The 21,918-nt window shown below is 46.1% G+C and overlaps 8 protein-coding genes and 1 long non-coding RNA gene across 11 annotated transcripts; 4 read left to right on the top strand and 5 right to left on the bottom strand.

Moving 5' to 3' along the window:
* Window positions 1–12: 12 nt before the first annotated feature.
* On the bottom strand, window positions 13–1,737 carry LOC126318328 (developmentally-regulated GTP-binding protein 1-like). 2 transcript variants are annotated; one of them, XM_049993322.1, is made up of 4 exons: window positions 1,439–1,559; window positions 1,208–1,261; window positions 804–1,131; window positions 13–737 (listed from the first exon to the last, which is right to left on the bottom strand). In XM_049993322.1, the coding sequence occupies exons 1-4, from the start codon at window positions 1,475–1,477 to the stop codon at window positions 55–57; spliced, it is 1,104 nt and encodes a 367-aa protein (XP_049849279.1). In that variant the 5' UTR covers window positions 1,478–1,559; the 3' UTR covers window positions 13–54. The 2 variants fall into 2 exon arrangements, with proteins under 2 accessions (XP_049849279.1, XP_049849280.1); XM_049993323.1 differs by lacking the exon at window positions 1,439–1,559 and adding an exon at window positions 1,704–1,737 and having other exon boundaries at window positions 26–737.
* A 703-nt stretch (window positions 1,738–2,440) lies between these two features.
* Window positions 2,441–4,782, top strand: LOC126318329 (uncharacterized). Its single transcript, XM_049993324.1, has 4 exons — window positions 2,441–2,520; window positions 2,589–3,754; window positions 3,836–3,967; window positions 4,068–4,782. The coding sequence occupies exons 1-2, from the start codon at window positions 2,455–2,457 to the stop codon at window positions 3,519–3,521; spliced, it is 999 nt and encodes a 332-aa protein (XP_049849281.1). The 5' UTR covers window positions 2,441–2,454; the 3' UTR covers window positions 3,522–3,754; window positions 3,836–3,967; window positions 4,068–4,782.
* LOC126318331 (uncharacterized) lies at window positions 3,565–6,300 on the bottom strand. Its single transcript, XM_049993325.1, has 3 exons — window positions 6,040–6,300; window positions 5,896–5,965; window positions 3,565–5,795 (listed from the first exon to the last, which is right to left on the bottom strand). The coding sequence occupies exons 1-3, from the start codon at window positions 6,166–6,168 to the stop codon at window positions 5,317–5,319; spliced, it is 678 nt and encodes a 225-aa protein (XP_049849282.1). The 5' UTR covers window positions 6,169–6,300; the 3' UTR covers window positions 3,565–5,316.
* A 758-nt stretch (window positions 6,301–7,058) lies between these two features.
* LOC126318326 (uncharacterized) lies at window positions 7,059–8,428 on the bottom strand. Its single transcript, XR_007557248.1, has 4 exons — window positions 8,262–8,428; window positions 8,084–8,150; window positions 7,621–7,990; window positions 7,059–7,543 (listed from the first exon to the last, which is right to left on the bottom strand). It is a non-coding gene; the product is annotated as an uncharacterized LOC126318326 (long non-coding RNA).
* A 193-nt stretch (window positions 8,429–8,621) lies between these two features.
* Window positions 8,622–10,822, bottom strand: LOC126318362 (vegetative catalase-like). Its single transcript, XM_049993352.1, has 7 exons — window positions 10,655–10,822; window positions 10,522–10,531; window positions 10,284–10,440; window positions 10,181–10,217; window positions 9,960–10,036; window positions 9,833–9,868; window positions 8,622–9,750 (listed from the first exon to the last, which is right to left on the bottom strand). The coding sequence occupies exons 1-7, from the start codon at window positions 10,820–10,822 to the stop codon at window positions 8,772–8,774; spliced, it is 1,464 nt and encodes a 487-aa protein (XP_049849309.1). The 3' UTR covers window positions 8,622–8,771.
* A 1,926-nt stretch (window positions 10,823–12,748) lies between these two features.
* On the top strand, window positions 12,749–13,565 carry LOC126318299 (uncharacterized HIT-like protein Synpcc7942_1390). Of its 2 annotated transcripts, none has more exons than XR_007557247.1 (2): window positions 12,749–13,092; window positions 13,220–13,565. XR_007557247.1 is itself a non-coding variant. In XM_049993293.1 (2 exons), exons 1-2 carry the CDS (start codon window positions 12,887–12,889, stop codon window positions 13,470–13,472), a joined length of 456 nt encoding a protein of 151 aa, XP_049849250.1. In that variant the 5' UTR covers window positions 12,749–12,886; the 3' UTR covers window positions 13,473–13,565. The 2 variants fall into 2 exon arrangements, 1 of the variants encoding a protein (XP_049849250.1); XM_049993293.1 differs by having other exon boundaries at window positions 13,223–13,565.
* A 201-nt stretch (window positions 13,566–13,766) lies between these two features.
* LOC126318361 (uncharacterized) lies at window positions 13,767–15,276 on the top strand. The gene is made up of 3 exons (XM_049993351.1): window positions 13,767–13,942; window positions 14,086–14,291; window positions 14,391–15,276. Exons 1-3 carry the CDS (start codon window positions 13,799–13,801, stop codon window positions 15,274–15,276), a joined length of 1,236 nt encoding a protein of 411 aa, XP_049849308.1. The 5' UTR covers window positions 13,767–13,798.
* Window positions 15,277–15,375: 99 nt separating this feature from the next.
* Window positions 15,376–18,246, bottom strand: LOC126318280 (endoplasmin-like). Its single transcript, XM_049993276.1, has 3 exons — window positions 18,180–18,246; window positions 18,001–18,067; window positions 15,376–17,905 (listed from the first exon to the last, which is right to left on the bottom strand). The coding sequence occupies exons 1-3, from the start codon at window positions 18,229–18,231 to the stop codon at window positions 15,409–15,411; spliced, it is 2,616 nt and encodes an 871-aa protein (XP_049849233.1). The 5' UTR covers window positions 18,232–18,246; the 3' UTR covers window positions 15,376–15,408.
* A 268-nt stretch (window positions 18,247–18,514) lies between these two features.
* LOC126318360 (uncharacterized) lies at window positions 18,515–21,742 on the top strand. The gene has a single exon (XM_049993350.1). The coding sequence runs from the start codon at window positions 18,515–18,517 to the stop codon at window positions 21,740–21,742; it is 3,228 nt and encodes a 1,075-aa protein (XP_049849307.1).
* The last annotated feature ends 176 nt before the right edge of the window (window positions 21,743–21,918 follow it).

The following is a 21,918-nucleotide window of genomic DNA, read 5'->3' as shown; positions in this document are numbered from 1 at the left end:
ATCTGTACCGCGTCTGCATCAATAATACAAAAAAGTGTGTTTTATTTACACGTTTCATTTTTTGACAATCTGAATGATGTCCTCGTCAAACAGGACGTGGTCCTTCCCCACCTTTTGGGGAATGTGCTTCGCGGACGACCCCCAAACCAGAGCGTACTTGAAGTCCTGCAGAATCGCCTTGTGCAGCTTGAGGCACAGCGCCTCGACCGTCGCCTGACTGCGCTTCAAGACGACCGGCTCGGTGTAGTCCGGGATCATCCTCCGCGGCTTGGTGTACACTCGGATCAAATCCAAGGTCTTCCAAATTTTCCTCAGCAACGTGTCGAAATTCCACTCGTCCTTGGCGCTGATCGGCACACACCGCGGAATCTGGTACAAAATGTCTAACTCCTCGATCGAAATCTGGTCGATTTTGTTCAGCACGTAAATGGCAGGTATGTACGCGCAGTTGCCCTCGATCACGTCCACCAGGTCGTCGATGGTCGCGTCGCAGCCCAGACGAACGTCCGCGTTATGGATTTTGTACTCGCCCAGGGTCAGTTTCACGAGCTCCGCGTCGAGAGTGCTCTGTGGCACGAGCGGCGTGAACGTGATTCCGCCTCGCTCTTTGCGTTGAATGGTGACCTTAGGAGGCTGCTTGTTCAAGCGAATGCCGAACCCCTCGAGCTCGCGTTCTATCACCTTCTTCTCCTCCAGCTCCTTCAAGACGGACAGAACAATCAAAATTAAATCAACGCCTGATCGCGCGCGGCACAGGACGCCGCGTCAGAGTCTGTCGTCGGTTGAAGAAAAAAAAAACGTACTTTTTGCCACGGAAATAACTTGGAGACCTCGGCCCTTTCCGTCTCTCGCACCCTCGATGATTCCGGGCAGATCAAGCAGCTGGATACGTGCGCCCTTATAATGCACGATGCCAGGCACCGTCGTTAAGGTTGTGAACTCGTAATCCGCCGATTCTGAATAGTGTCCAGTGAGCTTGGTCAACAAAGTCGATTTTCCTACAGACGGAAATCCGATCAGCCCGACGGTCGCATTTCCGGTTTTCCGGACAGAAAAGCCCTCTTTTTTCCCGCCCCCTGTCGAAGCCACGGCCCCCTCTATCAGCTCTCTCTTGAGCTTGGCCAAACGCGCCTGAAACAAAAGAATTAATCCAAACTCGCCTCCCGACGAAGCGAAGACACGTCCCCACCCGCCTTTCGGCGCGCACCTTCAAGAGACATAGATGAGACATGGTGGCCTTGTTTTTTTGGGTCCGAGCCATCTAAATCGAAAAGCGATTAGTGCAACTATAATACACGTCGACAAGCCCCCGGCGACCTCTTTCCCTAGCAATTCGCGTGCGCCCGCGCTCCGAGATGGCCAGAGACGGTCAGAGGTCTAGATCAAGGACGTGCCGCGCAGATTTCATCGCCATCCAACGAAAAAAAAGCACACACACCTCGTCCTCGATGTCTTTGATTTTTTGTTCGATCGACATCTCTTTTCAATCGAGTACAAATCGATAGGGCGAAAGCAGACAACCAGTGTTCAATAGGGGGAGGCTTGCCGAAGCGCCAAAGAAAACTGACGGTGATATCAAATCAGATTTTTATATTGTGTAGTAAGATTAGCTTTGTATTTTTTTTTCATTTTTCTCTCCGTTTCATATGCTTCTATGAGCACTTCCATAGTCAATCTTCAGAGAACGATACGCGTGAACGTACCCCTGCTCGGAAAACACGTCAAGCAAGTCAAAACGCTAATGCGCGTCGAAAAGTTCGATCTGAACCTATGGCTGAGGAGCGACCACGCCATCCGCATAATGAACAGGCTGGACAGAAAGGAAGACCGAGTCACTGACATCCTGTCCTACTCGGCTATGGTATGCATCCGAAACGTTTTTTTTATAAAAAAAAAAATTCGCCACTGAAAGCTTTTGGTAGAACCTGAAGGCCAAGCAAAAGCCCGTCTGGAGCAAAGACAACCGCCACCTGGGAGACTTGGTGTTCGGAATGGGATACATAGCCGATTACTGCGAAAAGACGAATCGCAGCCTAGATGAATACATGGTAAGGCTGGCCGTGCACGGAATATGCCACCTGCTGGGATATGATCACGAGCTCGACCAAGACTACGTAATCATGAGGAACAGAGAGGCATACATCATGAAAAAATGGAGGAACTTGCTCTCAGAGAAGGTAAACAAGAGCTGAGCGCATGGAATGCAATTTAGGCGAAGATGGACGCTGCAACCTCCTATCCACTTCTCTAACACCGGGACACGCAATCTCTGGGGTCACGCTGCGACCTGAACAAAAAAAAATTTCGAGTGGGTGGTATTTTTCCTATTCATTGTGTTATCGCAAAATTATTTGTGTTGATTCTTTCTGGTATCATCATTCAACACCACTACACATAATTTATCTGTATCTCTCGAATTCTCATTCCCAGCGGTAATCACCCTCCAGGCAAGCTATGATGTTCGAAATAGTAAGATACACTCGCGAATATATAGACGAAAACGTTGATCTATATATAGAAGTGCGTATTCCTGTATTCCTTTATACCAATTTTTTGTACCGGCTAAATTTAACAGTTACATATTTTAGGCGTTTCACGAAGTATACAGGAAATACAATGTTCGCAAAGAATTTCAAACTCGAGAAGGGGCGCTCGAGGCCATTTTTCTTCTGCAGGAGAGACACCCAGGGAGTTACAGCTTGATGGCTATAGACCCCGCCACTAAAAAAGTTGTGGGACACGTCATCACAACTGTTTCCGTGCCGCTTTCTTCTCCTCGCACGCCGGGGCAACTCAGCGTTGCCAGTATCGGACCCGTTTCGGTCAGCCCGCACTACCAAGGCAAAGGGATTGCCATGAAATTGATGCAAGCCTTATGCGAGGTAATGGACGAAAAAAAAGTAGACAGTCTGAGATTGATGCAGGACGCTTTCAACCCCATATCCTTTTCACTTTATCTTCGCTCTCAATTCATGCCAAAAGAAGCCATATCCATATTAGAAGGAATGCCCGACCCCACCTCGATCGAGCACCTGGCGGATTTAGAAGCCAGCACATTAATCAGAAAGATAACGCTCGACGACTTGGATGCGTGCGACCGTCTCTATGGTCAAGCGCATCCAGGATTCAGTAGGAGACTTGATCTCGAAACAGAGCTGAAAACTAGCAAAATTTGCACCTCCTTCGCTCTGATCGACAAAAATACTCAAGAATTTGTAGGGTATTCGGCATCTATCCCGGGACACTCCGTGTGCAAAACGGAAGACTATTTTAAAATTTTGTTTGTGCGCACATGTCACCTGTCCAGCGCAGAAAAAGACGAGTACAATCGAAAAAACGGAAAAACAGAACTAACTTCACTCAAAGAATACTTCTATTGCCCCTGGACATCTCATCCAGGCCTTCTCAAATGGGGTGTTGAATGCGCAAAATTGAAAATTTGGAGAAATGAAACACACATGGTCCGAGGTGTATATTGTGTCAACCCGGAAATGACTTACATTCCCGATTGTTTCCAATGAGATTATCAAAAAACTATCCACAGAAACTATATAAAATCTACACTTTTATGAATGTACACTGAAAACCATCTGTACCTCACAGATCCACCTCCTGCTAGAAAACTCACCTTTATGTTTATTCATTTTAACTGAAATTTTTTTTTTCTACCTGCCAAAAAAATAAAATTTCAAAACTAATGAAGATTCCCTGTCCTCTAGGATGTGGTAAGATAATCGAATCAACCAAAATCCTTGTAAGTACGGGAAATAAAGCCAAAAAATAACTATGCAAACCCAGCTTACACATCATCTTACCCTCTCTCCGCCCAATACAGGGACACTATGAATTCCTCTGTCCCTGCGTGAAAGTAACATGCCCATATGGCTGCGAAATATCTGTTATGCGAAAATTTCTACAAGCACACAAAGACCTCTGTCCAAATTACAAAAAACTGCGAGAAACCTATGTATGCGTCGCAAAACCACAATTTAGAATTTTTTTGTCACCCCTTTCCACCAAGCGAATGCACCACCAACACGCCGAGAAAAACTGACTTCCCTCCACAGAATGCAACCGGCACATCTCAAGACTGCGTCAATCCATTAGATTGGATTTTCGATTCTCTCAGCTCCTATAATCTAAATACCTTGTCCGTCTCAGATTCAGATTCTCCTCAACCATCAAATGCTACATCCTCTTCGATCTCGTCCAATGTGATTCGTTACGCCAATAAAGTCCTTCCTCAACTAGAAGGACTCGGCAGCCCTCAAGAAAACAGAATCAGGTCCACTCCTTCTATCCAAGATCATCTCTCCCAAGGCATAGACTCCCTATTCACTAAAAAAGTCCCAGCTCTACAACCTTATTACCTCACTGTCAAAAACTTTTACACACAAACTCCCAGACACGAACATTCATTCAAGGCACTCTGTTTTGCCGCCCTTTTGTTTGCCTTCTACATCCTATCCAGGCCAATCCTATGGGTTGTACGAGCCGGTATATTGACGTTCATTCTGTACTCCGTCTGGTTTACTATTAGCACCAGCGAATTAGGAAGGGAAGGAAACATGGACAAATCCGTCCTCATCGGCTACATCACTATGGCTATATACCTAACACTAACTCTACTATGATATCAGTGCTCGACATATGCCCTCATTTTCAAAATGAGACAACGTCTTTGCAAAAATAAATTGTGCTGAATTGTACTGCTCTGCACAAAAAAAATGGTAATAATATGTACATGTCCAACTAAAAACCGCCAATGCATTTACATGAAAATGAAGCCTCTTATTTTCTCTTTTTTACTCATCTAGGCATCGCATTTTCTCCTCGCCGTGAAGCAATCTTGCGCTTGCTTAGTCACCACACGCCATCTAGAATCTACCCCGGCCTCGTCACCGATGTCGCATACAATAAGACTCAGCCTGCTAATCGAACCCAGAAGAATACGATCCAAGGACACTCTTCACAAGCATGTCTATATATTCTAGATTTGGCAGTCCAAGTACGCCGAAAATAGTTTACCATCTATATAAAATAAAAACAATTGAGAATGCACATTTCTGTTGCAATGACAATTTTACCAATAACTCCAGAAATATCCCATAATCCGTGTCAAAGCACGTCTAAAAACGCCTAACCCAGTATTCAGACTTGAACAAAAAAAAGACCAAAAACCTTCAGGAAAATTCGATAAAAGCATGCTAGCTTCACCTAGAATAGAACGGAGAACGTCATTGCTTCCACTAAAAACTCGTCACGGTTAAAACGCAATGGATCCGTGGTTTGAGACGTTCGTTTGAATGCCAATCTTCAAAAATAACTGAAGAGTTGGTCAACTATTTCAGCTTCTCCTAAAACCGTATTTACTTCGTGCTCAACATATTGTACACAGGCGTCCTTTTCTGGTTTTGGCTGATCTTCTAAGGATATACCAGTCAGCTTCATCAATTCTTCTGACGTGGGAATTGTCTCGCATTCAATCTTCTGCAACTTCGATTGAAGCATCGTCTGGATTTGTTCAAACTTTTTTTCAGTAGAGTCAAGATGCTTTTTTTGTATATCCAAAAGTTGTGTTCTACGCTCGATTTGCTTTTCTAAAATCGAGATGATTGTTTCTCTGCATTCGTGGGGCCTATAGGCGTTGAGCAAATGATGCAAATTGAATATGATGAACTTAATTCTATTTACATTATTTTCCCATTCTGCAGGTTTATGAATAAGCACATTCACCAACTCAAGAAACTCAGTCAAAAGCATTCGGTTGAGCCGTTTGAACGACCTGATATCGGCTGAGTCGAAAAATAAAAGAAGTTATTTGAGTTATTTGTAGCCATTATATTGCAATGTACGCCCATATCTATACTGCACAACAAATGATATCTATCGTACTTTCAACGGTCAAATCCAAAGACATCTCCGCTAGCAGTTTTTCATTAAATTCAAGCTGGCTCTTATATGTCTAATACATAAATAGTGTCATAAATGAATTGAATCATCTTTGTAGTCACTAATCAGGAAATGAGAATTGCATACCTGGTACAGTGGCCGCTCAAAGACAGGCAAGGATAATTCATCATTTTTGGGAGGAATAGGCGGTGTTGTCAAATCTTTGGCATTAACCCAATGAGAGGGCGGAAGTGGCCACGGAGGAAGCTGCTGCATGAAAATATTGACCAATTAATATATATCTTTAAAACGTGTAGTATAGCCAAGAAAGAATTCCAAAATTTTCGGCTTGTCTGAATTTCCGGTCAACAGCGGCTTCGACAGTTTCAATAGCTCAATTGAGAATGCGCTCTTCAACAAAATGTGTGTAAATATGTGTATAATATACATAAACCAACTATATATCTATGAAAAATACTGTTTTAAATTGCATTCGCAATGCGTAAAAATGCAAGGTCAGGCAATATGGCTGCAACATCAGTTTTATAGAACCAAAATAGGTGATTTTTTCTAGTATTACCTGCAGACTATCTGTATTGATTGTACGCGAATTTTTATATACAAAAATATAACAAAACGATTTTATAACAAAGTCGTCTAATCAATTCTGATAAAGTTAATATGTAAACAAAAAGAGTACAAACGCTTTTAACCATCGCAGGAGCAAAGCAGCTGGACCTCTATTCTGGTTTTTATCAGGAGAAGGTAATATTCTTAATAGGGTGAAGGAATTCTTATTTCATATTCGTGCAAAAATTGTTAAATTTACTTGATAGATCTTTGTTCTTCCTTCTAGAAGAGGCGACAGTATGTTCAGTCTGGATTATACCACTTGAACATCACGCTAAAAACTGCATTACATACACCACGCACACTACATATACTCCACATCTTTTAAAATATTGCAAAAACGAGGTTATGTAACATTAATGTCTTCTGAGATTTAAGTGTTAAGTGAAATCGCTAGCAAAGGAGCTTCAGAACAGAATTGAAGGTAATAATTGTGTTTACCGTTAAAAGAGATAAAATAATTGATGTAATGCAATTAGGCCATCTAAATTAGCTTTCCTTGTACGGTATGTTTTTTTTATTAAAATCCTTTTTTTTAATGGAAGATGGAGAGAGTATATGATAAAAATTTCGAACCACACCAAGGTCATAAATGTTTTTCACGGGTTGTTTGTCTTTCAGAGAGGAATTTGATCTACTGGCGTGATATCTATTCCATTTATCTGATTCATTCATGGTTTTTCCGGTGCCTATCAGGTAGAGGTGGTATCCAAAAATCGCAGCAATAGCTATTCCACACAAAAAAGTAAAAATCCAGAAGCACATGTGCAAATTTTCATAAAAAAAAAGAATTCTAAAAAGTGTTTTATAGGGTGTGGGGCAAATCACATTGGTTTCAATATGCATGTAATACCAAAAATTGTTCCGGTCGAGTGTGCTTTTCATAATGTAGAAGGATAAAACATTTACGTAGCCTAGCAAAATGCATGTAATAAACATGAAAAAGAGGAACCATCGCATATTGAACAGGCCAATGCAGTTATTGACCCAATAGCAATGATGGTCGAAAAAGGCGCATTCACTGTTTAAGAATAAATACAAACTAGTAAGCGTACACAGAATAGAAAAACAACTCGATTATATGAGAATTATACGCACTGTTGGCAGATAGAGCCTAAAGCAGCAAAGGGTAAAGGGTTGTCAATATGTGGGCATCATTTTATGAACGAGAAATGCTTTATGTACAATGTTTGCTTCGTGGTATTTTTTTAAACTTGCAAGTTTTACACAAACTGGGCGAATAGATGATGTGATCATATGGAAACATGGAATTGTAGTGTTTCCAGTTTTGCGCGTCTATTATTCCAGGATTGCTGTTTACCAAATAAAAAAAGGAGGCCAATTCAACGATAATCAATGCTGATAAACCCACATAATGAAATGAAGACAGATTGGCATGTGGAAATCGAGGGAAGCTTGTCCAAATGAAGCAACTAGTAGAGCCGATTACTAAAATCAAATAGAAGGCCTGTAGAGTGGACCATGAAAAAAAAATTCGGTTTTAGATGAGAAAATAGGGCAGAGATATGCGATAGACGTCAAAAAATATTAAGGGTCGAACCTGTACAATATGATTCTGGCGGAAAAGAAGGTAGTCAAGAAACCAATTAATACACATGTATGGTATTCTGTAAAAGAGACAATTATTGGCAAGGTGAGCATCAAAAAGTGTCAAAGAGAGCAGCGTTCACCTCAGGAATAAACCAGAAGTTTTGGCAAACGTCAAAATCATAAAGTACCTGAAATTTTTATGCGTAGTCAAAGAGACCATAATCGTGAAGTTAAAAATCAACGAAGCATAATTTTGGATAAGTTTATTATAGGTCAGATGCTAAAAGAAAAAAAAAACGCCAATACAACAGCTAGAATTTCTGATACGGTTTTTTCTTTGAATGCAGGTGTCAATGAATTTTATAGTGTGATGAAAAGGCTAGATCTTGTGTTAAAAATAGCCCACAAAAATCTTGTACAAAAAAAAACTTGAATTGCCAAAATCGGATACAATTCAAGTCTTGTTGACAACGATAGCATCTCATTTTTCATAGAATGATAAAAAAACATTCTGATTGGCAGCTCAGAAAAAAAATCTAAATCAATAATTGAGAGGCTGAAAATTTTTGGTACCACAATTTTATGTAAGAACCAAAATCAGACTTGCCTTAATTACACCAAAGCGTTGCGGTAGGGGTTTTTAAGTAATAAAAGAGCAACTACTTGGTGCTATAAGCAAGCATATGGCAGCATTCTTCTTAGGTGAAATCAACTTTAATATCTAGTTTCTGAGCTAATTGAGTGCCTAAGTCTTTGTCTACCATATAGAAGTTCTTGATGGCTCGAGCCTTGACTTGGTCAGACGATACAAAAGATAAACTGCCTGCGATATTAGTTATGACACGTTGGCGCTCGTCCTCTTTCAGCACATTACGATAAAGACATCCCGGCTGGGTAAAGTAATCTTGTTTATCTTCTACTGTAGGATAACGTCCAACATTGGTGTCTCTGAGCTTGTACTCTGATCGATTATAGGCTGGGTCTGGATTCGGGCCACCGAATGAATTTGGCCAGTAAGTCGGCTTATTCTCTCCGTTAGAAGTGTGCGTAATACCGTCCCGATGATAGTTTTGTATTTTTACCCGATACGGACAGTTGATCGGAAGGGTGGTGTAATTCTTGCACAAACGGTAAAACTGAGAATCCATATAAGAGTAAAGTCGACCTTGGAGGACCTTGTCAGGTGATGGCTCAATACCCGGTACGAAATTAGCAGGTGAAAAAGCTACTTGCTCAACTTCTGCGTGGTAATTCGTTGGATTGCGGTTGAGAACCAAACGACCATACTCAATAAGAGGATAATCTTTATGGGACCAAACCCTGGTGAGGTCAAATGGATCTATTTTATACGTCCAAGCATCATCATAGGGCATAAGCTGAACGTATGCTTTCCAACAAGCCTCTTTATTGTTCGCGATGTGCTCGTATAAATCACGGGAGGAGTAATCCGGGTCGTCAAGTACACCGAAATGTTTTGGGTCGCTAGATAGCAAACACTTAATTCCTGCTTCCGTTTTGAAATGGAATTTAACCCAAGTGACCTCATTTTTATCATTGACCCACTTGAATGTATGGCTACCATACCCATTCATGTGACGATATCCATCTGGTATTCCACGATCTGTAAACAACATAAGCACTTGATGAGTGGATTCTGGAACCGAGCTCCAAAAGTCCCTAAAAACTTTCGTTAGAAAATTTACTAATCAAAAAACACAAATATGGATAACGTCAAGTATTTAACTAATCAGATACGAACCAGGCTGTTGTTGGATCGACCAGGTTTGTCTGGGGACTAGATAGAATATTTTGTTAGTCAAACCGACCTCATTTTTTCAGTTTAGGTAAAAATTCTCAAAAAAAAAAATCGAAACACGTATACTTACTGACGCTTCATCGCGTGTATAAGATCAGGGAATCTTATGGCGTCACTGATGAAAAAAATTGGTGTATTGTTTCCAACCTAGACAGTATAAAAAAGCGGAGTTTCAGTGAGGTGGTGTTAAAAGACTGACAAAAAGTATTTCAACAACAAAGCACTTTGTCGTATAACCAGGTGGTCTAAATGCTGAAATTGAAGATGGTACATTTATGTTTATACACTTACCATATCCCAGTTTCCTTCTTCAGTGTAGAATTTTAATCTAAATAAGAAGAGGTAAGAATACAATTTTTTTTTTCGGGCACTCAAAACTGCCTTGTCAACGTACGCAAACCCGCGAACATCACGAGCTACGTCTGATGACCCGCGCTCTCCCACGACTAGGCTGAATCGAGCGAAAACAGGCGTTTGCTTTCCTACTTCATTCAGAAACTTTGCCTTACAATACTTTGTCATATCAGCAGTGACCTCAAAGTACCCATACGCTGCAAAGAACAAATTTTTATAAGAACCCTACACACAATATCAAATGAATCTGGCAGAAGCATGAACAATCTGTTATGTACCTCCGCTGCCCTATATTTAAGGTAAGTGGTTGCCATGGAATTATATGGATTTTGTAGCTTAATACTTCAAAACAGGTATACAAATGCAAAAAAAAATATGACATAAGGGTGTGGCTGCAAAATTCGAACGTACCTTAGCATGTACTCGACGTTCTGGGATAACTTCGCGGTGGAAGTGTCCTAATTTTTCAAAGTATATGGTGTCTTGGGAAAGGGTTAAGCCTCCAAATTTACCTGCAGTTTCGGTAACACCATACTCTTGTAGAGGTATTCCGTTGGCTGAGCTCAGTAGGTTAGACATTGTTAACAATAAATGTTTCTTTTGACAGTTCAATTTTTTATTTGTGGCGTTTCGAATTTTTTTAAGTCGTTATCAAAAAAGTTATCTAAATTTTTGTACAGGTTTATTCATATGTGTTCAAATTTCTCGTTGTGTTTATTGAGCCGCCTGATATCCAAAGAGATCGGAGCCGTATCAGCGTTGGCTGGTATCAAACCCTATTCTTCAGATGGGTATTCACTCGTAGCGGGTTGTTTCAATGGAGCGGTCGTGTACATTTGCTCCTACAGCGAAATTCAGCAGAGATGGTATGCGGTGTTGAAAGTGGATATTCTTGTGATTTGTACTTTCTTTTTTAGAAACGGCTGAATTAATGAAGGAGGTACATGATTTGTAATGGGCTAGTGCTGAACAAGAGATGATAGGAGAGCGGGATAGCGAGAGCAAGGCGAATCTACCGGACCAGAATTATGCTCTTCGAATTAGAAACTTGAAATATCCAGTATTGAGCGGTACTCTATTATTTGCTGTTGGTCTTTCGCACTGGCCCTGTTTTTTCTCATCTAAATAGAAAGCATCTATTTTTTTCTATAGCAGCGGATTTTAAATATACACGAATTCAGAGCGATGAGCGGCTGTCATTCAAGGCTTTCTGAAATAAGCCGAGGTCGGTTATTACAGGGAATACATCTAGAGTCGGGATCATGATTTGTAAATATCTCAAAATTTCGATGTAGAGCTGTTGTGTTTTCGCTGTTTTATTACCGTGCTAACTTTTCCACTTTCGTAAGTCGCCTCTGTGTCCAAGCATGATTTTTGTTGTATTGCCTATGCTGGACTCGGAAAGGAGATTTCGATAGCGATTCAAACGCCAAGGACCTATCCAAGATTTGTTCAGGTTTTGTCCATCACTTCTCCGCCTTCGAATTATCTCTTACTGAATTCCAAGGGGTATTCCGCCAATGCGAAAATTCGGTCGAAAATTTGGAATATTCAGGTTTTTTCTGCAGCACAAGATCAAAACGTGCATATATACTCTCTCAGCTTCACCATATCTCCTGATTTTGACGTCGCCTGCGAGGTTTTTTCTCACGCCTACCTGTCCGGACATACGGACTATGTGCGATGTATAGCATTGGGCGCTGAAAAGAATACAGCCATGATATATACAGGAAGCGATGACTCTGTGGTCAAAGGCTGGCAATTGGACACCCTGGAAATGGGACGAAACACTCGCTGCATTACGTACGAGGGACACGCGAATGATGTGCTGCAATTGGTACATAGGCCAGGTTTATTGGTGAGTGGAGCAAAGGATCACAGCATTATCATATGGAGCCCGGCGAGCGTATCGCCCAACAAGGCAAAATACGACAGAGGAGAAAAAATAGCAGCAATACCAACAGGTGCTGTTGTCAAGTCACTGTTTGTGACAGATGATTCGAGGACGATACTTGTCGGCGGTGGAGATGGAATATTGAGAGTTTATCAAAAACTGAACTCTATGTGGACTTTGATTTTCAATCATGCATGCCACAGTGCAGCGATCGAGGCCATCTCATTTCAAAACCAATATCTAATCACGGCCAGCAAAGATGAACAATGCCCATTGGCCCTGTGGAAAATCAATATGTAGATAAGGCTTTTTTGACTATCAGCACTATTTTACAAATATACCTCTGATACCGATCCCCGATCGACGCCTTTTCATCGAACGTCTGTAGCTGCCGCGAAATGAGTTTCCATTTCATCTAGTGCTCTACGTCTGAAATTTCTGGCTAAGTAATTTTTTTCGGTGTCGAATAGCATTTTGCGGCTGTCCTGTAACGCTTTTACAGCCAAAAAAAGGCCCTTATACGAGACCGCTCTAGAAATTGCGCCTTCCCCCCAGCTTCGGTCTGCGAGCGTGGCGGTAAGACCGTTAAAAAGCCGTCGGTGGTCCGAACATTTGGGTCCCTGACAGCAAGTAAAACGTCAAAGCGCTTCGTAGCGAAGTTATTGATCTCTTAGAACCAAAACTGAGAATTCGTACAATTTGATGTTATCAGACGCATTTTTTTCAAATAAAATTGTAGTGCCCAAATTATGCAGCGCCTAATTCGGGCCGTAGGACGTCCCGTGTTCAAACCGAATGACGTGAGGAGATTTTATGCAAGAGGCCGGCCGCCAAAAAAACCAAACCTATCGCAGCAAAAACCAGAAGACAGCATATTCGCAAAGATTGTAACAAGACAGATTCCAGCCGACATTGTGTATGAAGACGACGCGTTTATAGCATTCAAAGATATCAAGTACGTACGCTTTCTATTTTTTTTCGAAGCTGTTCGACAGAAGAAATGGTGAAACTTGCGTCGGTCATGACCGTGCCCGTCGACAAAGGAGGATCGAACGTTTTTGCTCACACAATTTTTTTTCGAGAAGTCCAGTGGCGCCGGTGCACGTATTGGTGATCCCTAAAAAGCCCGTGTCGAGCGTCAGCTCGGAGCTGGCCCATCCTATGCTCTTGGGAGAGTGTGTGGTAACTGCAAAAAAAGTTGCCGAAAAAGAGGGTATCGCAAAGACGGGGTATCGTCTGGTTATCAATGAAGGTGCAGATGGCATGCAATCTGTGCCGTGGCTGCATGTTCATGTTATTGGTGGAAAAAGGCTTTCTTGGCCTCCTGGTGTTTGAACTTTTTTGTTCTCGAAGAGCTGAGTACACATGCCAATTTTTAAAACCAATGCAAAACGAATAATAGAGCCTACGATTACTCTAAATAAACGACACGAGAGACACAAAAGCGCACTTTTTTGCGAGAAAAGGTCGGTTTTTCGCTACGTGGTAAGTGAAGTGAATGAAAGGGATACCGTCAGTTCACATTTTTATATAAATCCACAAAATACTAAGGTCTTATTTGTTCCTTCCGAAAACAATTTTATCTGCGACGTGTGTCGAGTATATATAGTTTTGGATAGCCTCCGAATTTTGTGGCTCTTTTTCAGTGGGGCACAACACCCATGTCAGACGCCGAATCCAAGGATTTGTACAAAATCTTGGGCGTGGATCCGAAGGCCTCAACGGAAGAAATTAAAAGATCTTATTTTAGGTTGGCGAAGGTGCTGCACCCCGACAGAAATAGCTTACCTGATGCTACTGACAAGGTATGAAGGGAAACGACGGTGCAAGCGGTTGCATATGTGTGTATGCAACATGCAATGCGTGTGCCAAATGTGTCACCGACGCCTTTGATCGCGCTGCTTTGAGAAAAAAAAGAACGTCGGTGCTGATTCCCGTGTCCTTCTAGTTCAGACAAATAATCGAGGCGTATAACGTTTTGGTGGATCCGCAGAAGCGGCTGTTGTACGATGACTATGGAATTGAGGTATTCAAGAAGAATTTGGTCCACTTCGCTATATCGAGGCCTTGGAGGATGTTTCTATGGGGCTTGTTCTGCGTGGTATGGTATTTTTCGAGGCTGATAGATAGATACCTGAAGACGAGAATAGTGTGGTATGTTTGGGAGCGATGCGTCCCTTCTTCTTTGCGGCGGTTGAAAAAACAACTTGCGCACTCACGTGTGTGTGTATATAACATATATAATCCTTCTAGGTTTATTTTTGTGTTTTATTACGTCGTAGAGTGCTACTTTTGTGAAAAAAATATGATGTTACTGTGGAACTGCTTGACTCTTGGAATAACGTCGGCTGTCTTGTACCTGCTGGTGCCCGGCGGCTGGCTAGCAGCCATATCAACTATGGCCACCTTGACCAATGTGGTGTTCATCTTGAGCGCGTTTGTTCCTGAAATAGATACGTCTGTTCTGGTGTTGGCTCTTTTGGGTGGCGCGGAGTTCTATAACCGAACCCCCCAACCGCCGAAGTTCATCTACATCGCCGCCGTGTCACTCATCATCAATACCATATTCATAATTCATCACATGAAAAATTTATCCAGCAAAAATGTAGCTCCTGTAGATAAACAATCTTGGCTTTACAAAAACTGGAACCCGTTTCCTTTATTGGCTGTCGTTATTTTAGGTATCTGTTGGAGCGTCGACGCATTCATCTTCTTGCTCGTCCCGAGTCACTTCTCCAGATGGACTTTTCCAAGCTTCTGGGTGCTCTTCTGCTTTTATACCGGATTGATATCCAGAGCCTCGAGACAAGCCGTCAATACCCATATCACCACCATATGGCTCCCAATGCTTGTGTGCGGCTGGATAATCAATTACGCCATTTCTCCGAAGTCCGCGCTCTTGTTACTCTCCGTGGTCCAATACGCGCTTGTCCTATGGTTTGCGAGAATCTACGAGTTGCTCCGCACTCACACGGCGGGACCGAAGGTCGGCTACTTCCTCTTGTTTGCGCTCCTGAGCGCCTGGGAGGTCTATTCGAACAACACTCTGGGAGAAGAATGGCGACACTTTGTCGGCGCCCTTTTCGGCGCGAGCTTGGCCGCTTCGACATACATGGCCACGCTACATCGGCACATTTGAAAGAAAGAAAATACCTCGGCGCCGCCCTCTGTAAAAACGCCTTCTTCCAAGGCACCGTCGACGTCTCACGCGCCTCGAAATCGAAAAAAAAATAAAAAATTTTTGTATCAAGAAACTTTTTTTTAGGGTGCTTTATAGCTCGTCGCTGTATTCATCGTTCGTCTGCTCCTCCGTCAATAGAACATCCCCATTCTCATGTGATTGCGGGCTGACCTCATCGTCCTGGGTGAATTCGCCTTCTTGTAGTTCAGACTCGTTGTCCCCGTGCTGTTCAGACCCGTCACCTTTGGGCTGTTCAGATTCGTCGTCTCCGCGCGGCTCAGATTCCTCATCTCCGGGCTGTTCGAATTCGTCATTTTCTTGAACTTGGTCTTCTTGATCCGCATCGATCGTGTCGTATGGCGCCGACTCGTCCTCTTCGTCGTCCTTCTCCTCTTCCACCACCTCCTCGACGCTCCAGTCCATAGGAATGCGCAAGTTCTGTCCGACCAGGCGGTGCAATCGACGGCTGAATTCAATCGGCTGCTCGATGCTGTACCCGCTGGTAATGATGGCTGATTCGTAGAGCAGCCGCAGACATTCGGAAACGGTGTTTGTCTCGTTCTCCTTCACCAGTCGCAAGAGCTCGTGAACGATCGGATGCTCGATGTTGAATTCAAAAGTCTTTCCGAGCGCCCTCATAACGAGGGGCGTCATCGTCTCGGCGTACTGCGCCTTGATGATGCGCTCCATGTTGGCGGAGTAGCTGTTGCTGGATGCGATCAGGGCGCAGGGCGTGGTGTGCAGGCGGTTCGTCAACTTCACCGAGCCGATGTGGTGCTCCTTCATGACACTCGTGAAAAAGTCCAGAAGGGGCTTGTACTCGCCCTTCTCGAGGTTCTCCAGCATCTCCTTGTCTTCCTTAGAGATGGAGTCGCTCTCCTTGGTCATGTCGACGAACTTGTACGTGGTGTTGTCCTCGGCGCGGAAGGACTTGGAAACTTCGATTGTGTACGCGTCAATTGTCGATGGCAGGTACAAAACGTCATATCCTTTCTTGGTCGCCGGCTCGATCAGCGGACTGCCCTTGATGGTCTTCATGCTCTCGCCGCCAATGTAATAAATGGACTTCTGCTCTTCTGGCATCTCTTTCACGTACTGCTGCAGGGTAATCTGCTTCTTGGGATGGCGGTAGCTGTTAAACAGCAAGAGCTTCATGAGGCGCTGCGAGTTCTTCTTGTCTTCCACGACACCGTATTTCAGATTCGCGGAGTACTCGAGGTAGAACTTGTCGTACAACTTTCGGTCATTCTCGAACACGTCTTCGATCGTCGCGAGCACCTTGTTCACAATTTTTCGGCGAATCACGTTCATCAGCCTATGCTTCTGCAAGACCTCTCTGGACACGTTCAGCGGCATGTTGTCGGAGTCCACCAACCCCACCAGAAACGCCAGGTAGCGAGGGAGCACGTCGTCAAAGCTGTCGGTGATGTACACTCTTTTGACATGAAGGCGCAAATTGTGGTACTTCATCGAGTGGTCGAACACGTTGAACGGCGACGACGCGGGAATGTACAGTAGGCAGGTGAACATGTGGTCTCCCTCCGCCATAAAATGAATGTGTTTGAGAGGCTTTTTCGTGTCGTTTTTGTTCAAGACCTTGTAAAACTCGTCGTACTCTTCATCCAAAATTTGACTAGGACTGCGAGTCCATATGGGCTTCTGGTTGTTGACCAGCTCCCACGAATACATCACCTTCTTTCCGGCTACGTCTACTTCCACGCTCGACTCAAACTCCTCGTCCTCGTTGTCCTCGTCGACTTCTTCCTTGGGTTCCTCGGGCTTCTCGGGTTCCTCGGGCTTCTCGGCGCCCGCATCTCCCTCGTCCTTCTTCTCGGACACTACCTTGGAATTTCTCAGGTAGATGGGAAAGTTGATGAACTCGCTGTACTGGTGAATCAACGAGCGCAATTTGCTCTCGCTCATGTACGCGCTGGCATCCTTCTTCAAGTCTAGCGTGATCAGAGTCCCTCGCTTCAACGTGTCCTTTCTGGGATCCTCCGCAATCGTGTAAGAACCCGAATCCTCGTCGCTCGACCTCCAGACGTATTGAGGATGGCCGTCCGACTTGGTGGTCACCGTCACCGAATTCGCCACCAAAAACGCCGAGTAAAACCCGACGCCGAACTGTCCGATTTGACTGTCCAAATTCTCCCCTCCGAGAGACAACTTCTGGATGAAATCGCTGGTTCCGGACTTGGCTATCTTGCCCAAGTTGTTCTCTAACTCCTCCTTCGACATGCCAATCCCCGTGTCTAGAATGTTCAGCTGGCGCTTCTCCTTGTCCACCCATATGCGAATCTGGGGCTTCAGACTCCCACTCTCGTCGACGCTCTCAGACCCCTTCGTCAACAACATGTAGCGAAGCTTGTCCAGCGCGTCCGACGCGTTAGATATCAGCTCTCGAAGAAACACGTCGCGATTGCTGTACAGCGAGTTCACCAAAATGCTCATCAAACGGTTGATCTCCGCTTGAAACGCAAACTTGGTCTCTTTCAAAGACGACTTGTCCGCCGCCGTGTAGTTGGACCCATACTCATCGCTCTCGCTCCACACCGTGTCACTCTCGGCATTCACCGGTCCAGAAGCCCTTTCAAGTCCGCCCCCGCGTCAGCGACCGTTAGCCAACGACGCCCTCTCGCAACATTTAGGCCCCTAAAAAAATTTTTTTTTTTTCTAACGTACTCCTCTACGATCGGCTGCTCGCGCTCCACCTCCACCTCCACGCCGGAATCGTCTGCTCTACAGAGCACTGCGCACCCGCAAACGCACCGCTGTTAGTCATACCGCGCGTCGAAGTCCCGCGCTCGAGCCCCCGTCCCTCTCTCGGCGGGCACCAAACAAGACGAACCGCCTCGACGCACCTGGATACACCACCAGAGACACCAACAAGATCAACCCTAGTTTTTTGATCATTGCGGACGATAAACCTACAATGATTGCAGCGTCCTCTTTTAAGACTTTTTTTTTTTTCTTCGGAAAAAATAATAAAGCAAAATTAGTTTTTTTGCCCGAAGTCGTCTGCGGTCGGCAAAGGATCTCTCGTTGTGTTGCAGTTGTCACCACACCAGAATTCTCCGTGAGCAAGCGAGACATTTCGACTTCTCACTCCCGGACAGAACACCGGGTATCACTTCTTGCCGTGTACCTCGCACGGACTAGATCTCTGTCGAGATACAGATTCATGCGTCTATAGAAAATGCCGGGGCAGGACGGAGAGGAGGGGACCAGCTTGGCGGCGGGAAAAGAGGCCTCGGTGCCCAAAGCGGGTCCAAACGACAGAGCCGGCGCGGCCGAAGCGCGTCCGTCGGACGAAGCGCGCGCCAGGGACCTCGATTCGCCCGCCCAAGCTGAGGCAGCAAAAGAACGCGTTTCGACGGGCGAGAAGGTCACCGGAGACGACCTGGCGAGCAAGGCCAAGGCGGCGGCGCAGAAGTTGGCTCATCGCTCCGACGCAAGCGATCTCAAGGGGGAAACGTCGGACCGAAAGAACAAGAAGCACGAAGCGAGCGCCGACAACCAAAAAGTGGCAGCGACCTCGAGCGCCGCACAAAAGTCAAAAATGCCAAATTCGACCAAAAAATCAGGTACAAAAGAGTCTTCAGATAACGTGAATGCCAAGCCGAGCGGTACCGCGACGACGCTCGGCGCCAAGCCCGCTACCACGCTGGGCGGCAAGACGACGCTCGGCGCCAGGCCTCCCGCCACCACGCTGGGCGGCGCGGCGTCCATGGGCGCCAGGCCCAAGCTGCCGGGCGCGGCCGGCCTGAAGGGCGTCGCCGACGTCAAGGCGTCTCCCACGGTGACTCCCTCGAGCCCCGCGGACGCCCGAGTCGCCTCGCCCTCGACGCCCAAGCAGGAGGCGCCCAAGCAGGAGGCGCCCAAGCCGAAGATGACCGCCCTGGCGGCGAGGCTGCGGAAGCAGAGAGAGGAGCGCGAGCGTCTCGAACAGGAGAGGATCGAGAAGGAGAAGGAGGCCGAGAGGCTGGCGCTCGAGGCCGAGAAGCGGCGCGTCGAGGAGGAGAACCGAATCAGGGAGATGAAGAAGGCCAAGCGAACCGAGAAACGCGCGCAAAACATGCAACTCGAAGCGGAGAAAAAGAAAGAGCAGCTGATCATGCAGAGGAAGCAACTGCTCGCCAAGTTCCAGGGTGCGTACGTGGGCGCGCTGCAAAAAGACGAAGACAAGAAAGGGGGCGAGAAGAGGAAAGGCGCGACCCAAAAAAAGAAGAAGCCGGACAAAACGGAAGAAAAAAAACGGCCGCCAAAAAAAGAAGACACAAAAACCAAAACGGAACCAGTGGAACCGCCGACCGAATCCGCCGAATCGACGACCCGCCTTCATCAGGCAGCCGAAGAGAGCGGTGACCAGCGTCTAGGCGAAGCGCCCCAACACGAAGAACCTGAGCCCGTCGTCCAAGAGTCGTGGGAAGATGAATTCGAGGACGAACCCGAAAGCCCCCCCCCCACTGGCGACGCCGCTCCGGTCTGTCCGCCGCCGACCGAGCCCAAGCAACCGACGGTCCCGGAAGACGAAAACCCAACTTTTGAAGAGGAAGCGCCGGAAACCTCTTCGGCGAACGCCGACGCTCCTTCAGGCACGTCCGAGCCGCCTCTCCGATCTCCCATTTGCTGCGTCTTGGGCCACGTCGATACCGGCAAGACGAAGCTGCTGGACAGGATTCGCCACACCGACGTGCAAACCGGAGAGGTCGGCGGCATCACTCAGCAAATCGGCGCCACTTACTTCCCTATAGAGAGCATACAAAGTTTGACAAGCGGCCTCATCAAACCAAACGTCAAAATCGACGTCCCCGCGCTCCTCATCATCGACACGCCCGGACACGCCTCGTTCAGCAACCTGAGACATCGCGGGTCCTCCCTGTGCGACATCGCCATCTTGGTGATCGATATCCTTCACGGCGTCGAAGCCATGACGGTGGAATCCATCAAGCTCCTCCGATCCAAAAAGACTCCGTTCATCGTCGCGCTCAACAAGGTCGACCGACTCTACCGGTGGCGCGCGTTCCAAAACAAAAACATCCAGTACTCGCTAAAAATGCAGGAAAAGACGGTCCTACAGGAATTTGAAGACAAGGTTTCCACAATCATCCAGCAACTCGCTCAGTACAACCTCAACGCCGAACTCTACTACAAGGTCAAAAACATCAAGTCCCTGGCCAAGACCGTCTCTCTCGTACCCACCTCGGCCCACACCGGCGAGGGCATACCGGACCTGATCTACCTGCTCGTCCAACTCACTCAACGCCTCATGAAGTCAAAACTGCAACTCACCAACGAATTCCAGTGCACCGTGCTCGAAGTCAAGGTCTCCGAGGGCATAGGCCCAAACATAGACGTAATCCTAGTCAGCGGGTCCATCCACGAAGGCGACCGCTTCGTCACCTGCGGGTTCAGAGGTCCCATCATCTCCACCGTCAGGGCAATTCTAACACCCCCCCCCATGAGAGAGCTCCGCGTCCACAACCACTACACCCACAACAAGGTCATCCACGCCTCCCAAGGCTTCAAAATCATGGCAAACGGGCTGGAACGAGCCGTCGCCGGATCTCCACTCTTCGTCTTCAAAAACGAAAGCGAACTTCCAAACCTGATCGAAATCGTCATGAAACCCCTCGAACTCCTCCGCGAAAAAATCCACAAAGCCTCTCACGGCGTCTACGTCCAAGCGTCCACTCTGGGCTCTCTAGAAGCCCTCCTCGACTTCCTAGCGCAGTCCTGCAAAATCCCCATCGCCGACTTCGGCATCGGACCCGTTCACACCCGCGACGTCAAACTGGCCAGCATCATGCTCGAAAAAGCCCCGGAATACGCCTGCATACTCGCCTTCGATGTCGACATCTCTCCCAGCGCCCAAGAACTAGCTGAAACCCTGAAGGTCAAAATCTTCCACGCCGACATCATCTACCAGCTCGAAGAACAATTCCACAAATACATCTCCGACTACCGAGAGTCGCGACGCGTCAAGTCCATCAGCGAAGCCATCTTCCCATGCTTCCTCAAAATCAAGCCCGGCGCCATCTTCAACACCCGCAACCCCATCGTCGTCGGCGTATCGGTCAAACAAGGCATCTTGAAGAAGGGCACGCCCATCGTCGTGTGGTCCGAGTCCAAGGAAGAGTGGCTCAACCTCGGTAACGTCACCGGCATAGAACGCGACAACAAGCCCATAGAACAAGCTCTGGCCGGAGAGGAGGCCTCCGTCTCCATCAAGGCAGATGCCGGACAACAATACCTGTTCGGCAGACACCTGGACAAAGACAGCGACCTCTACTCTAAAATCACTCGCGCCTCCTTGGACGCCCTCAAACTGCACTACCCAGACATCGTAAAGCAAAACCTAACCTTCCTCAAGCAGCTCAAAAAACTCTTCGAGATAGAAAAGGGCATCCCACCCTCCACCTGACCCCGGCCAGCCAAGGAAAAAAAAAATTTCTTGAGACAGGAAGGAAAAACCACGCCACTTCAAAAACTGTCAACGACGCTTTTTCGTAGCCCCTCACAACGCCCATCGCCAGTTCGGAAAAAAAACAACCTCCGCCACTCGCCTGTAACTCCGCCGCCATTCTTTGCCTCTTCGCA

Source organism: Schistocerca gregaria, unplaced genomic scaffold, assembly GCF_023897955.1.
Source record: "Schistocerca gregaria isolate iqSchGreg1 unplaced genomic scaffold, iqSchGreg1.2 ptg000665l, whole genome shotgun sequence".
In the NCBI taxonomy this organism is placed as follows: Eukaryota; Metazoa; Arthropoda; class Insecta; order Orthoptera; family Acrididae; genus Schistocerca; species Schistocerca gregaria.
This window is presented reverse-complemented; position numbering and strand designations above follow the sequence as displayed.

Bases quoted from the DNA above. Each gene is read 5' to 3' on its own strand.
- LOC126318361 (XM_049993351.1), top strand. From the start codon at position 13,799: ATGTCAGACGCCGAATCCAAGGATTTGTACAAAATCTTGGGCGTGGAT. The intron at 13,943-14,085 runs GTATGAAGGGAA...GTGTCCTTCTAG, and splicing joins TACCTGATGCTACTGACAAG to TTCAGACAAATAATCGAGGC. The intron at 14,292-14,390 runs GTATGTTTGGGA...TAATCCTTCTAG, and splicing joins CTGAAGACGAGAATAGTGTG to GTTTATTTTTGTGTTTTATT.
- LOC126318360 (XM_049993350.1), top strand. From the start codon at position 18,515: ATGCCGGGGCAGGACGGAGAGGAGGGGACCAGCTTGGCGGCGGGAAAA.
- LOC126318299 (XM_049993293.1), top strand. From the start codon at position 12,887: ATGCAGCGCCTAATTCGGGCCGTAGGACGTCCCGTGTTCAAACCGAAT. The intron at 13,093-13,222 runs GTACGTACGCTT...TTTTTCGAGAAG, and splicing joins ATAGCATTCAAAGATATCAA to TCCAGTGGCGCCGGTGCACG.
- LOC126318280 (XM_049993276.1), bottom strand. From the start codon at position 18,231: ATGATCAAAAAACTAGGGTTGATCTTGTTGGTGTCTCTGGTGGTGTAT. The intron at 18,068-18,179 runs GTGCGTCGAGGC...GCGGGTGCGCAG, and splicing joins GTCTCTGGTGGTGTATCCAG to TGCTCTGTAGAGCAGACGAT. The intron at 17,906-18,000 runs GTACGTTAGAAA...CGGACTTGAAAG, and splicing joins GAGCAGCCGATCGTAGAGGA to GGCTTCTGGACCGGTGAATG.
- LOC126318362 (XM_049993352.1), bottom strand. From the start codon at position 10,822: ATGTCTAACCTACTGAGCTCAGCCAACGGAATACCTCTACAAGAGTAT. The intron at 10,037-10,180 runs GTAAGTGTATAA...TATACTGTCTAG, and splicing joins AAGAAGGAAACTGGGATATG to GTTGGAAACAATACACCAAT. The intron at 9,751-9,832 runs GTTCGTATCTGA...GAAAGTTTTTAG, and splicing joins GTCGATCCAACAACAGCCTG to GGACTTTTGGAGCTCGGTTC.
- LOC126318331 (XM_049993325.1), bottom strand. From the start codon at position 6,168: ATGCAGCAGCTTCCTCCGTGGCCACTTCCGCCCTCTCATTGGGTTAAT. The intron at 5,966-6,039 runs GTATGCAATTCT...TTTATGTATTAG, and splicing joins TTGAGCGGCCACTGTACCAG to ACATATAAGAGCCAGCTTGA. The intron at 5,796-5,895 runs GTACGATAGATA...TTTTCGACTCAG, and splicing joins TTTGGATTTGACCGTTGAAA to CCGATATCAGGTCGTTCAAA.
- LOC126318328 (XM_049993322.1), bottom strand. From the start codon at position 1,477: ATGTCGATCGAACAAAAAATCAAAGACATCGAGGACGAG. The intron at 1,132-1,207 runs GTGCGCGCCGAA...CTTTTGTTTCAG, and splicing joins CTCATCTATGTCTCTTGAAG to GCGCGTTTGGCCAAGCTCAA. The intron at 738-803 runs GTACGTTTTTTT...GCGCGCGATCAG, and splicing joins AGTTATTTCCGTGGCAAAAA to GCGTTGATTTAATTTTGATT.
- LOC126318329 (XM_049993324.1), top strand. From the start codon at position 2,455: ATGATGTTCGAAATAGTAAGATACACTCGCGAATATATAGACGAAAAC. The intron at 2,521-2,588 runs GTGCGTATTCCT...TACATATTTTAG, and splicing joins ACGTTGATCTATATATAGAA to GCGTTTCACGAAGTATACAG.